The sequence below is a fragment of the Geotrypetes seraphini genome, chromosome 12 (assembly GCF_902459505.1).
Source record: "Geotrypetes seraphini chromosome 12, aGeoSer1.1, whole genome shotgun sequence".
Taxonomy (NCBI): Eukaryota; Metazoa; Chordata; class Amphibia; order Gymnophiona; family Dermophiidae; genus Geotrypetes; species Geotrypetes seraphini.
In genome coordinates this window covers 75,764,893-75,779,376 of record NC_047095.1, presented here as the reverse complement: position 1 = coordinate 75,779,376, position 14,484 = coordinate 75,764,893, and the positions used below count along the sequence as shown (strand labels likewise).

The 14,484-nt window shown below is 45.1% G+C and overlaps 1 protein-coding gene across 1 annotated transcript in view; it reads left to right on the top strand.

Annotated features, from left to right (window-relative positions):
* PTPRF (protein tyrosine phosphatase receptor type F) overlaps window positions 1-14,484 on the top strand; it is a 953,410-nt gene that overhangs the window by 148,718 nt on the left and 790,208 nt on the right. Inside the window, exon 5 of the mRNA XM_033915537.1 lies at window positions 11,041-11,186. Coding sequence (XP_033771428.1) covers window positions 11,041-11,186 — 146 coding nt within the window. The remainder of the gene's footprint in view (window positions 1-11,040; window positions 11,187-14,484) is intronic.

The window sequence follows — 14,484 nt, the reverse complement described above, 5'->3', positions numbered from 1 at the left end:
ATCATCATTGAAGAAAGCACATCCCTCCAAAATCTATGCTTCGGTTCCTCCTGGTAGGGAAGGCCGTACCATGGATAAGTTTGGACGTCGTTTATACCAGAATTCTATGATGGCAAATAGAGTTCTTAATTATAATTACATATTTACGTCCTACTTCAACCATTTTTTAAAGATTTTATCTTCATTTTACCCGGACATCTCTACCAATCGCCTATCAGAATTTAAAAATATCCTTAAGACTCTTTCTCAGTTGAGACTTTTCATGCTACAAGCTTCCTATGATGCCTTTGAACTCTCGTCTAGAGTGTCGGCATTTGCAGTAGCCATGCGTAGATTAGCATGGTTACGGATAGTGGACATGGATCCAAACCTTCAGGATAGATTGGCTAATCTTCCTTGTCAAGGAAATGAATTATTCGATGACTCTATTGAGGCAGCTACAAAGCGTCTTTCAGAACATGAGCGCTCTTTTGCTTCCCTCATTCGTCCAAAACCTAAACCTGTACCAACTAGAGGTTTCAAACAAACTCCACGTCGCTATCCGCAGAAAACAACTCCTGCTTTTTCTAGACCTCCTGCTCGTCGGCCTCCTCCACAACAAAGGCAACAAAAATCTCAGACTCCTGCTGCCACCAAACCTGCTCAGTCTTTTTGACAATCTCGACCTGAGCATTCAAATTTCTCTGTTTCCAAATTCTCACCTCCCCATAGGAGGTCGCCTGTCCACTTTTTATCACCAATGGGAGCTCATTACTTCAGACCTCTGGGTACTTACCATCATACGAGAGGGATACTCTCTTCGACTCCTTCAGGCACCTCCAGATCGCCATCCAAGAGAGTGTCTTTCAAATCAGTCGCATTTTCCCCTTCTTCTTCAAGAAGCTCGAGCTCTTCTTCTCCTGCGAGCAGTGGAGGAAGTTCCTCTTCCACAAAGGAACTTGGGATTTTATTCCCGTTATTTTCTAGTTCCCAAAAAGACGGGGGATTTGCGACCGATTTTGGATCTCAGAGCTCTCAACAAATATCTAGTCAAAGAGAAATTTCGAATGCTCACTCTGCCGACTCTATATTCCTTGATGGATCAAGGGGATTGGATGTGCTCTCTAGATCTCAAAGAGGCCTATACTCATATCCCTATTCATCCAGACTTTCGCAAGTATCTCAGATTCCAGGTAGGAAATCTTCATCTTCAGTACAGAGTTCTCCCCTTCGGACTGGCTTCTTCTCCCAGAGTTTTCACCAAATGCCTAGTGGTTGTAGCTGCAGCTCTTCGCAACCAAGGTCTTCAAGTATTTCCATACCTAGACGACTGGCTCATCAAGGCTCCCTCTTTTTCAGGGGTTATTGCAGCGACCCAACAGACTATTCTTTTTCTGCAAAGTTTGGGATTTCACATCAATTTTCCCAAATCTCAGCTGACTCCTTCTCAGTCCCTCCAGTTCATAGGAGCTACTCTGGACACTATCAATCTGAGAGCATATCTTCCACAACCACGTCAGGATGCACTCCTTCAACTGTCTCACCAATTCTGCCAACTTTCCTCTCTTCCAGCAAGGAAAATGATGGTTCTGCTTGGTCACGTGGCTTCTACAGTTCATGTGGTGCCCTTTGCCAGACTTCACCTTCGCATTCCTCAATGGACACTGGCATCTCAATGGCAACAATCAGTGGATCCACCAACTCGACTAATTTCCATCACGCCTTCATTAAAGAAGTCTCTCCGCTGGTGGATGCTCTCTTTGAATCTTTCAAGAGGTTTACTGTTTTATCCTCTTCCTCATCAAAAGGTCCTCACAACCGACTCGTCAATGTATGCATGGGGAGCTCATGTGGACGGTCTTTGCACTCAAGGGCTTTGGACCCAAGCGGACCGGCGGTGTCCTATAAATCTGTTGGAACTCAGAGCGATATTCTATGCTCTCAAAGCTTTTCAGCATCTACTTCACGACATGGTGATTCTAGTACGTACCGACAACCAAGTAGCCATGTATTATGTCAACAAACAGGGAGGGACGGGATCTCACTCCCTCTGTCAAGAGGCTCTGAAATTGTGGCAATGGGCGATTCTTCACAACATCTTCCTCAGAGCGGTTTATATTCAGGGTCAACAAAATTGTTTAGCGGACAAATTGAGTCGTCTTCTACAACCTCACGAATGGACAATCAATTCTCCTACTCTTCGCCAAATTTTTGCTCGATGGGGGACTCCACAGATAGATCTGTTTGCGTCACCTCTCAACTTCAAACTGCCTCAATTTTGCTCTCGCATCCATACTCCTCAGCGTCTCGAAGCGGATGCGTTTCTACTGGACTGGAGGAATCAATTCCTTTATGCTTTTCCTCCGTTTCCTCTGATTCTCAAGACTCTAGTCAAGCTGAAATCAGACCGGGCCACCATGATTCTGATAGCTCCTCGGTGGCCCAGGCAACCTTGGTTCTCCCTTCTACTTCAACTCAGCACCAGGGAGCCTCTTCTTCTACCAATATTTCCTTCTCTTCTCACGCAGAATCAAGGATCTTTGCTTCATCCCAATCTACAGTCTCTACATTTGACAGCTTGGTACCTTTCTATATAACAGACTTTTCTCAATTTTCTCCGTCTGTTCAAGATATTTTACTTGCTTCCAGAAAACCATCAACTAGACAATGTTATGGTCAAAAGTGGACAAGATTCTCTGCTTGGTGTTCTACACGTAATTTACTTCCCAGATCTGCTTCCTTGACATCAATTCTGGACTATTTACTTCATTTATCACAATCTGGACTTCAGACTACATCTATCCGAGTCCACCTTAGTGCTATAGCTGCTTTCCATCAGCCTTTGGATGGAAAACCTCTTTCTGCACATCCTATGATTTCTCGTTTTATGAAAGGACTTCTCAATCTCCATCCTCCTATTAAACCACCTCCTGTGATTTGGGATCTCAATGTTGTTTTAGCTCAACTTATGAAATCTCCTTTTGAACCACTTGACAAAGCTCATCTCAAGTATCTCACTTGGAAAACTGTTTTCCTGATCGCCCTCACTTCTGCTCGACGTGTCAGTGAGTTACAAGCGTTAGTGGCTGATCCACCTTTCACAGTTTTTCACCATGACAAGGTTGTTCTACGTACTCATCCTAAATTCTTACCTAAAGTTGTTTCAGAATTTCATATCAATCAGTCTATTGTTTTGCCTGTATTTTTTCCAAAGCCTCATTCTCATCCAGGAGAGGCGGCTCTTCATACATTGGACTGTAAACGTGCTTTGGCCTTCTACCTTCAACGCACTCAACTTCACAGAACATCTCCTCAACTTTTCATATCTTTTGATCCGAACAGGTTGGGACGTCCTATATCAAAACGCACAATCTCCAACTGGATGGCTGCTTGCATTTCATTCTGCTATGCTCAGGCTGGTCTTTCCTTGCAAGGTCGAGTGACGGGCCACAAAGTTAGAGCTATGGCGGCGTCTGTAGCTTTCCTCCGATCGACTCCTATTGAGGAAATCTGCAAGGCTGCCACTTGGTCCTCGGTTCATACTTTCACCTCTCATTATTGTCTGGATACCTTATCCAGGAGGGATGGCCATTTTGGCCAATCTGTTTTGCAAAATCTTTTTTCGTAATATGCCAACTTCCCTCCATCCCTTCTATTTAGCTTGGAGGTCACCCATGTGTGGGAATATGCTGCCTGCTTGTCCTGGGATAAAGCACAGTTACTTACCGTAACAGTTGTTATCCAGGGACAGCAGGCAGATATTCCCACAACCCTCCCACCTCCCCTGGTTGGCTTCTTGGCTAGGTATCTGAACTGAGGATCCTCTCAGGAGATGCGCCCCCTAGTTCGGGCGGGAAGGCATGCGCGCAGGCGCGGTGCAGTGCTCGAAAGTTCGAGATCTTCAAGCAAGTTTGCTTTCGAGGCTGTCCACTGCGGGGCTCCGTCGGTGACGTCACCCATGTGTGGGAATATCTGCCTGCTGTCCCTGGATAACAACTGTTATGGTAAGTAACTGTGCTTACAGGTAGTGGTAATGGTGGCGATTACATTGGCGAGATGGGTTTCTGAGTTACAGGCTCTTTTCTGCAGGGAGCCATTCCTTAGGATTATGGAAGTAGGGTTCTCCTTATGCATGATTTCATTCTTTTTACTGAAAGTAGTCTCATTCTTCCATGTCAGTCAGTCATTCGGGAAGTCTGTTTGCCCATGTTCCACCCTACGAGGTCCAAGAAAAAGGTTAAAGCGTTACATTTGCTGGATGTCAAGTGAGTGCTTCTTTGGTATCTCAAAGTTACCAATGAGTTTCATCTTTCAGATCATCCTTTTGTTCTGACCAGTCATGCCAAGAAACTGAGGCTGGCATCTAGGGCCTTGATTGATTTAAAATGGCTATTTCCTCCGCATATGTGGACTGTGGTAAACAGCCACAGATCGCATTGAAAGTGCACTCCACTAGAGCGGTTGCTGCATCTTGGGCAGAGACTAGGACTGTCTTGCCTGAGAAACATAGAAGATGACGGCAGATAAGGGCCATAGCCCATCAGGTCTGCCCACTCTATTGACCCACCCCCAAGTCTACTATCCTAGGGATCCCACTCCTGGTGACAGGTTCCCTTGGCTTAACCCTCTAAGGGATCCCACATGGGCATCCCATTTGCTCTTAAATTCTTGCACGCTGTTTGCCTTGATCACCTGCACCGGGAGCTCATTCCAAGGATCAACTACTCTCTCGGTGAAGAAATATTTCCTGGTGTCGCCATGAAATTTCCCGCCCCTGAGTTTGAGAGGATGCCCTCTTGTGGCTGAGGGTCCTTTGAGAAAGAGAATCTCTTCTTCCATCTCGATACGGCCGGTGATATACTTAAACGTCTCGATCATGTCTCCTCTCTCCCTACGTTCCTCGAGTGAGTACAGCCGCAAATTTTTCAGCCTTTCCTCATGCGATAGATCCTTGAGCCCCGAGACCATCCTGGTGGCCATCTGTTGCACCGACTCTACTCTCAGCACATCTTTTCGGTAGTGTGGCCTCCAGAATTGTACACAGTATTCCAAATGAGGTCTCACCACTATTCTGTATAATGGCATTATGACTTCAGGCTTCCAGCTGACGAAACTCCTGCAGATGCAACCTAACAACTGTCTTGCCTTAGATGAAGCCTTCTCCACATGATCAGCAGTTTTCATGTCTGCGCTGATGATCACTCCCAAGTCTCGTTCTGTTGAAGTTCTAGCTAAGGTCTCACCATTCAAGGTGTAAGTTCTGCACGGATTTCTGCTGCCGAGGTGCATGATCTTGCATTTCTTAGCGTTGAAGCCCAGCTGCCAGGTCGAGGACCAAAGCTCCAACAAATGTAGGTCCTGTGTCATACTATCGGGTTTCAAGTTTCAAGTTTATTAGGTATCTTGATGAATCGCTTAATCAAACTTCAAAGCGATGTACACATTAAAATTTACATTTGTTAGGTAACAGTACAATACATACGAATATTTAAAAAAAAAAAAAAAATAAAAAAAATAAATTGGTGAATTGCCGTCTCTCACTATATTGCATAGTTTGGCGTCGTCAGCGAATAACGTTATCTTACCTTGAAGCCCCTGAGTTAGGTCCCCTATGAATATGTTGAAAAGCAGCGGGCCCAAGACAGCCCTGCGGTACTCCACTGGTCACCTCCGATGTTTTAGAGAGGGTACCGTTAACTACCACCCTCTGAAGTCTGCCACTCAGCCAGTCATTGACCCATGTAGTTAGTGTTTCTCCCAGCCCCATTGATTTCATCTTTCTCAACAGCCTGCGATGCGGGACACTATCGAAAGCTTTGCTGAAGTCTAAGTATACGACGTCCACGGATTCTCCCAAGTCTAGCTGTTTTGTTACCCAGTCAAGGAAGCTGATGAGATTGGATTGGCAGGACCTACCCTTGGTGAATCCATGTTGATTGGAATCCCGTAGATTCTCCTCATCCAAGATTGCGTCTAATTTACATTTGATTAGTGTTTCCATGAGTTTGCATACTATTGATGTGAGACTCACAGGTCTGTAGTTTGCAGCCTCTGCCCTGCAACCCTTTTTGTGCAGTGGAATGACGTTAGCTGTTTTCCAGTCTATGGGGACTCTTCCTGAACTTAGGGAGAGATTGAAGAGTCCTGATAGCGGTTCTGCCAGGATATCACGCAGCTCACTGAGCACCCTGGGGTATAGATTGTCCGGTCCCATTGCTTTGTTCACCTTGAGTCTTGCCAGTTCGTAGTAGACGTTGCCCGGTGTGAACTCGAAATTCTGAAACGGGTCTTCCACGCTGGGCCTTGCCTGCAACTGCGGACCGTGCCCCGGTGCCTCGCAGGTGAAGATCGAGCAGAAGTATTCATTCAGTAGTTCTGCTTTATCGCAATCTGATTCTGCGCAGTTCCCATCTGGTTTTCTAAGGCGTACTATCCCGTCTGTGTTCTTTTTCCTATCACTAATATACCTGAAGATGGATTTGTCCCCTTTCTTCATGTTCTTTGCCAGAGTCGCTTCCACTCGAAGTTTGGCCTCCCTGACTGCCGTTTTGACCGCTGCAGACCTCGCCCTATGTTCTAGTTTAGCTTCCCTAGTCTCCGTTTGTTTGTAGGAAATAAATGCTTTTTTCTTCTCCTTGACGAGGTGCGAGATTTCTGCGGAGTACCATTGGGGTTTGTTGTTTCTCCGCTGTTTGTGTACTGATTTAGTGTAGAGGCTTGTCGCTTCATGTATGGTAGATTTCAGGGATGACCACAAAGCTTCCACATCATCGGTCGTAGCTTGGTTCTACAGTGTCCGGTGGACGAAATCTCCCATGCGTTTGAAGTCAGTGCCTCGGAAGTTGAGTGCTTTTGTTTTCATGTTTGATCTAGGGAAACCTTTCCTGAGGTAGAACCACACTATGTTGTGGTCGCTAGAGGCTAGCGTATCTCCTACCGAGACCTTCGAGACGCTATCCCCGTTGGTGAGTACCAGGTCCAGGATCGCCTGGGCCCTAGTGGGTTCCAATACCATTTGTTTGAGTCATGCTCCCTTTATGGATGTTAACAGTCTCATGCTGCCGCTGGTTGTTGCTGCGTATGAGTTCCAATCTGCGTCAGGCATGTTGAAGGCCCCTAGCAGAACAGCGTCTCCCCATAGAGTGATATTCTCTATGTCTTCAATTAATTTGGAGTCTTTGTCTTCCAGTTGTCTTGGAAGTCTATATACTACACCAAGATACAGGCATTTTTCCCTGCCTCTGGCCAGGTTCACCCAGAGGGATTCCCCGGTGTACTTGACATCTGTGATTCTGGTAGTTTTGATGTCTTCTTTAATGTATAGTGCCACCCCTTCCCCTGACTTTCCCTCTCTGCCCTGACGAAATAAGTTGTATCCCGGTATAGTCATATCCCACCCATGAGAGTCTGTGAACCAAGTTTCGGATATTGCCACCACGTCAAGGTCGGCATTCATTATTTCGGTCTCTAATTCTAGAATCTTATTGCCTAAACTGTGTGCATTAATATACATAGCCCTCCATACCCCGTGATTGCTAAGTCCCTGTGGGGAGTTTCTCACCTGGGGTAGTGTGACTCCTAGAAAATTGTTTGCAATGGAGGCACTTACTTTGGACTTAGAATCAGAGTTTCGACTCACCTCGTCAGGATCGTTCCTTACTGCACTTGTATCTGAGTGGGTATCCTCCCCCGACTTACCTAGTTTAAAGCCCTACGAAGCAGGCGGGCTAGTCGGTGTCCAAAGACGTGCTTTCCCCTGCTGGTCAGATGGAGTCCGTCTGGTCCCTGAAGTCCTTGTAGCGCTTCCCCATGGTTTAGGAATCCGAAGTTCATATCCCGGTACCATCCCTGTAGCCACTCGTTCGTCCTCAGGATACGTTCATCTCTGGCTCTTCCCTTGCCTCTAACTGGGAGGATTGATGAGAAAACCACCTGCACTCCTGTGTGCTTCAGCCTGCTAGAGTGGCTATATGGTATATCCTTCATGTCTTTACCGAGTTCTGTATGGTGGATGTAGTAATAAATATTAAGGAGATCAAAGATTATATATATATTCTAGCACCCATTAATGGCTATTCTTCTTATGTCTTACCCCATATTCAGGCTCCCATTTCCCCTTTTATCTTCCCTATTTCCACCTTTTTTCACCAACTTAAAAATCTGTCCCCTTTCTCTGTCCTTCACCTCCACAGAACTCCCTCTCCATTCCCCCTTTCCCTATCAACCTTCACTTATTCTTCCAGCTCCTGTCTTCAGCCCCTTTTTAGCCCCTAGCTTTAGTCCCAGTCCTTTTCTCTCACATGTCCCCTTCTCCCACCTCCCCCTATTTTCATCCCTAGTTCCCTTCTCTCACAAATTCCTTTTTTATAGCCCCCAACCCTAACCCCCTTCTCATACCTGCTCTTCCAACCCTCAATTCTAGCCCGTCTCCTTATCACACCTGTCTTCCTTTGCAGCCCCCCAATCCAGACCCCTTCTCTCACAACTCACCTTTTGCAGTCCCGAGCTCCAGCTCTCTTCTTTGAACTGTCTTCTTTTAACAGCCTCCTACATCAGGTCTCTTTTCCCAAGGACCCCCCTTTAAAGCCTCCTTCCCTCACATGACCCCTTTTTTCAGCCCCAGCTCCAAACCCCTTTTTAGCTCCTCCAACCCCTTCTCCCATCTTTTCCCTTTCAGCCTCCAGCCCCCTTTTCTCACATGTCCCTATTGCAGCCAGGAACTCTATAAGCGTTAGAAGCAGCGCAGAGCATTCAGCATGCCAGCCAACGCTAAAAATCACTTTTGCGGTTTTGTAAATGGGGGGAATAAGTATTTGGGGATTGTATTTTAGATCATACAATGTAGCTCTTCATCAGCTGGCATCAGATAGGTATGGTTACAGTGAGTTACTTGAAATTTTGATTCTTGGCATTTATTGTTTGCAATAATTTTAATTTTTGCTTTTAGAGAATGTAGAGACTCCTTAACTGCTGGTGACATGTCGTATGTAGGACCCTTCTCATCTCTTTCTTTGCTCTGTTATATAGATTGTCTCTTGGATAAAAATTTTCATGCTATTTCACCAATTGGGTACAGCAGACCTCGTCTTCAATTAGACTCTGCCTACTGTCCAGCTCTGAGCTTCTCAAGAGGCCTCATTCCTTGCAGGTGTCTCCACTATTAATTCAGAGACTACCTCTCTCTCTCTTCTGACACTTATCTGTCTTTATTAGACTGTGAGTTTAAAAAAGCAAGGACCAAATATTATATGTGTCTGGGAGCACTATACTAAACACAATAACTACTAAAATAGTGCCAGGTTCTCTATATGGCACTGGAAAAATTGTTACAAAAAAAAACCACAACTTGCCTAGCGCTATTCTATAAGCCATACCTAAAGTTATGCACAGTTTATAGGCTGGAGCTTTGGAGACTGAAGCAGCAACGATGAACATTTAATGGCCCCGAAGAAGTGGCAGGCTCTCTTAGGGGTTTTTTTTGTTTGTTTCCCGGCACTGTAGGGCCAGCCCCGTTGGTGCCTCTCTGCAATTGTCCGGACCCACTCCCCTCAGAGTTTCTACTGCTGCCGCCAGTGCCGCCACTGCTGCTGCTCCTCTTCTTCCGCCACCCGTCGTCTCGCGGCAATTCCCTGGTCCCACTCCCCTCAGAGTTCCTGCTCCTGCCACTAGTTCTGCTGGTTTTCTTCCTCCGCCACCCATCGGCCCACGCCGCCTCTGTCGCTGCCGCCCCAATGCACTCCGGAGGCCTCGGGCATTTCCTCCGAAGCACTGGCATAGAGTATAACTTGTATAAAGTAAACCGCCACTTGTTGGAAATCGAACGTGTGTGCGCCAAACGTGGGCATGCACCAAATTTTCTCTTATTTACAATTTCTCTGCTGGCCGCCAAACGCGCATGCACCGAATGCTTTACAATTTCTCTGCTGGCCATGGAGCTACGAATCACACAGGTAGGAGTGCGCATGCGCCCTTAGGGTTTTATTATTAGTGATGCTCAAGTTAATATAAATCAATCAATTATATAGCATATCTTGTATTGAACTCTAATAAATTATTAATAAATATTGTGAAAAGTGTTCAGTGTCGGAGTGTTTCCTACAAGTATGAGCCGTTAGGGAAACAGAATTGGGACCATCATTACACTTTTCTTCCGAGGCCCAGATAGTGATTTTTATCAAATTTTCAAACTGCTATTGGTTATCTGCTATGCAGTCAGTTGTTAATACAATGATGACAAATCAGTAGTAAAAATCACTTATCTTATTCATGATGTTGATGTTGATGAAGTAGCCAGGAAAGATGCCACTTTCAGGGACTCTGTTTTAAAGGCAGCTGCAGCGGGCCCACCCTAAACTCTGGGGACTGCTTTGGTACGTCCCTAGTGTTCAGGACCACTAGACACTAGAAAGAAAGATTAGGTTCTTACCTTAGTAATCTTCTTTCTTGTAGATGTCTAGTGGGCCTGAAGTCCTGCTTTGCCTGCCTTCTGCCTAAGGATCAAAATGGATTTGAAATTTTTTTTGTTTCAGTTCTGCTGAGAGAAAAGAAAAGAAAGATAGGTATAGGCATAGGTAAATCATCAAGACCATACAGTCTGGTTTAAATCTCTGCTTGTCAGTAGGTCATGTGAGTAGCTCTGAGCTCTATACATAATTGCTAGTTGCTCAAGTTTGGATATTATAATATTATTTCCTATGTAACAGAGCAAAACAAAATTATAGTGTCTGGGTTTCTTCTCTGATTTCCTCCTTTCTGCTATGTCTTATTACAGTGCTACTTGATTGCTTTTGTGTAAACTGAGGGGGCAGGAACAGCTCCCTAGGAAAGAGGTGGAGTGAAAACATGATTGACAGTTTTTTGCAAGCAACTTGCTAGTTCAGATAAAAGACCCTAGCGTCCAGGACCACTAGACACATCTATAAGAGAGAAGATTACCAAGGTAAGAACCTAATCTTTCTTTTTTTAAGCAATTAGTTTATATTATAGGATTAGTCATGAGTTAAATGCATGCCCCATATACATTGAAAATTGCAATGCTGGGATTTGCCTCATATCTTTCAGGTGAGCCAAGTTTCATTAAGAAACCAGATGATCAAATTGGAATTTCAGGAGGAGTGGCCTCTTTTGTTTGCCAAGCAACAGGTGACCCTAAACCACGCATTACTTGGATGAAGAAGGGGAAAAAAGTCAGCTCCCAGCGGTTTGAGGTTAGAGCTTTGTTGTAGATGAAATAGAGGCTTCTATAAGAACTTTGTACTAATTAGAATTTCAGTCCATCAGATTTATATGCTAATGTGAAAAGCTAATAGTTGGTGGTGTAAAGGTCCACAGTGTCATTTCAAGCAATTTAAGCTTTACAATGCCAAAATGTGAATGGCTTATTCAGTAGTGACCTATCAAAACTCTTCTGCCTTATTGCAATGCTTTCATAAGCATAAGAACATAAGCAATGTCTCTGCTGGGTCAGACCTGAGGTCCATCGTGCCCAGCAGTCCGCTCACGCGGCGGCCCAACAGGTCCAGGACCTGTGTAGTAATCCTCTATCTATACCCCTCTATCCCCTTTTCCAACAAGAAATTGTCCAATCCTTTCTTAAACCCCAGTACCGTACTCTGCCCTATTACATCCTCTGGAAGCGCATTCCAGGTGTCCACCACCCGCTGAGTAAAGAAAAACTTCCTAGCATTTGTTTTGAATCTATCCCTTTCCAATTTTTCCGAATGCCCTCTTGTTCTTATATGTTTTGAAAATTTGAAGAATCTATCTCTCTCTACTTTCTCTATGCCCTTCATGATCTTGTAGGTCTCTATCATGTCTCCTCTGAGTCTCCGCTTTTCCAGGGAGAAGAGCTCCAGTTTCTCCAATCTTTCAGTGTATGAAAGGTTTTCCATGCCCTTAATCATTCGTGTCGCTCTCCTCTGGACCCTCTCAAGTATTGCCATATCCTTCTTAAGGTACGGTGACCAATACTGAACACAGTACTCCAGGTGCGGGCGCACCATTGCCCGATACAACGGCAGGATGACTTCTTTTGTTCTGGTCGTAATACCATTTTTAATAATACCCAAGATTCTGTTTGCCTTCTTCGCGGCTGCTGCGCATTCCGCCGTTGACTTCATTGTTGTATCCACCAGTACACCCAAATCTCTTTCAAGGTTACTTCCCTCTAATACTAATCCCCCCATTTGGTAGCTGAACATCGGGTTCTTTCTCCCTATATGCATGACCTTGCATTTCCCTACATTGAATTTCATCTGCCATTTATTCGCCCACTCCTCCAGTTTGCTTAGGTCCCTTTGTAGGTCCTCACACTCTTCCGTAGTTCTAACCCTTCTACAGAGTTTAGTGTCATCCGCAAATTTTATAACTTCACATTTCGTCCCCGTTTCCAGGTCATTAATAAATACATTGAACAGCAGCGGTCCAAGTACAGACCCCTGCGGAACTCCGCTCGTGACTTTCCTCCAGCCCGAGTAGTGACCCTTCACTCCAACCCTCTGTCTCCTGCCTGCCAACCAGTGTTTGACCCATCTGTGTACGTCCCCTTCCACCCCGTGGTTCAACAGCTTCCTAAGTAGCCGCTCATGGGGTACCTTGTCAAAGGCCTTTTGGAAGTCAAGGTAAATGATGTCTACAGGTTCCCATTTGTCCAACTGGCTGTTTACCCCCTCAAAGAAGTGCAGTAAGTTTGTTTGGCACGATCTTCCCTTGCAGAAGCCATGTTGGCTCGCTTTCATCAGCCCATTTTTTTCCATGTGCTCACAGATGCTGTCCTTTATCAGTGCTTCTACCATCTTGCCTGGAACCGATGTCAAACTTACCGGCCTATAGTTTCCCGGGTCTCCTCTTGACCCCTTTTTAAAGATAGGTGTAACATTTGCTATCTTCCAGTCCTCCGGAATCTCTCCAGTTTTCAAGGATAGGTTGCAAACTTGTTGGAGTATTCCTGCTATCTCATTTCTTAGTTCTTTTAGTACTCTAGGGTGGATTCCGTCCGGGCCTGGTGATTTGTCGCTTTTCAATCTATCTGTTGGAGGACATCCTCATGGCTCACCTCTATTGCTGACAGTTTTTCTTCTTGATCACCATGGAAGATCACGTCGGGTTCCGGTACACTGGATGTGTCCTCGCTTGTGAAGACTGACGAGAAGAATTTGTTTAACCTGTCAGCTACCTCTTTTTGCTCCTTTATCACTCCCTTTTTATCTCCATCATCCAACGGTCCTACTTCCTCCCTCGCCGGTTTCTTCCCCTTAACATATCTGAAGAATGATATGAAGTTTTTTGCCTCCCTGGCCAGTCTCTCTTCGTATTCTCTTTTCGCTCTCCTAACCACTTGATGACATTCTCTTTGGCATTTCCTGTGTTCATTCCAGTTTTCCCCAGTTTGGTCCTTTTTCCATTTCCGGAATGATTTTTTCTTGTCTCCTATCGCTTTCTTCACCTCATTGTTTATCCATGCGGGGTCTTTTGTTCGGTTTTTTTTTGCACCCTTTTCTAAATCTGGGGATGTACATATGTTGTGCTTCTTGCACTGTGCCCTTGAATAGAGACCAGGCTTGCTCTACAGTTTCTGTTTTCCTTGAGCTGTTTCTTTTTTCTTACCATTGCTCTCATAGCATCATAGTTCCCTTTCTTGAAGTTGAACGTTGTCACTGTGGTTCTTTTCCCTTTTGTTGTACTTACTCCTAATTTGTACTGGATCATGTTGTGATCACTGTTTCCTAGTGGCCCTACTACTTCCACTTCTTTTGCAGGTCCCCCTATTCCGTTGAGGATTAGGTCAAGAGTGGCATATCCTCTTGTTGGTTCCTTGACAAGCTGATCCATAAAGCAGTCCCTCACAGCCTCTAAGAATTCTGTTTCCCTCGCACAGTTTGGGTTTCCAATATTCCAGTTTATCCCGGGGTAGTTAAAATCTCCCATTACTGTCACATTCCTGTTGTTGCCTTCCCGCCTCAATTCTGCTGCCAGATCTTTGTCGTTTGCTTCCGTTTGTCCAGGTGGACGATAGTATAGACCCAATCTTATGTCAAGGCCACCTTTTCCTGGTAATTTGACCCATAATGACTCCAGTCCTTCCGCCTTTGGTTATATATCCACTCCGGACGAGGGAATGGTGTCTTTTATGTATAGTGCTATTCCTCCATCCTTCTTGTTGGTCCTGTCTCTTCTATAGAGTTTGTACCCTGGCAGCACTACGTCCCATTGGTTATCCTCGTTCTACCATGTTTCCGTGATTCCAATGATGTCTAGGTTTTCTTTTATGGCTATGGCTTCTAATTCTCCCATTTTGGACTTTAGGCTCCTTGCATTAGCGTACAAGCAATTTAAGTCCTGGTCTTTTCTTTTCTCTGCTGGTTTTACATGTGTTTTGCTCCTCATACCATCCCCTATTTGGGCTGCCAGTCCCTCATTTCTGTTCCCTTCTTCCTCATTTTTTGGTGTATCTTTTCTGTTCCTTTCTTCCTCATTTTTTGGTGTATCTTTTTCGTTTGCAACCTG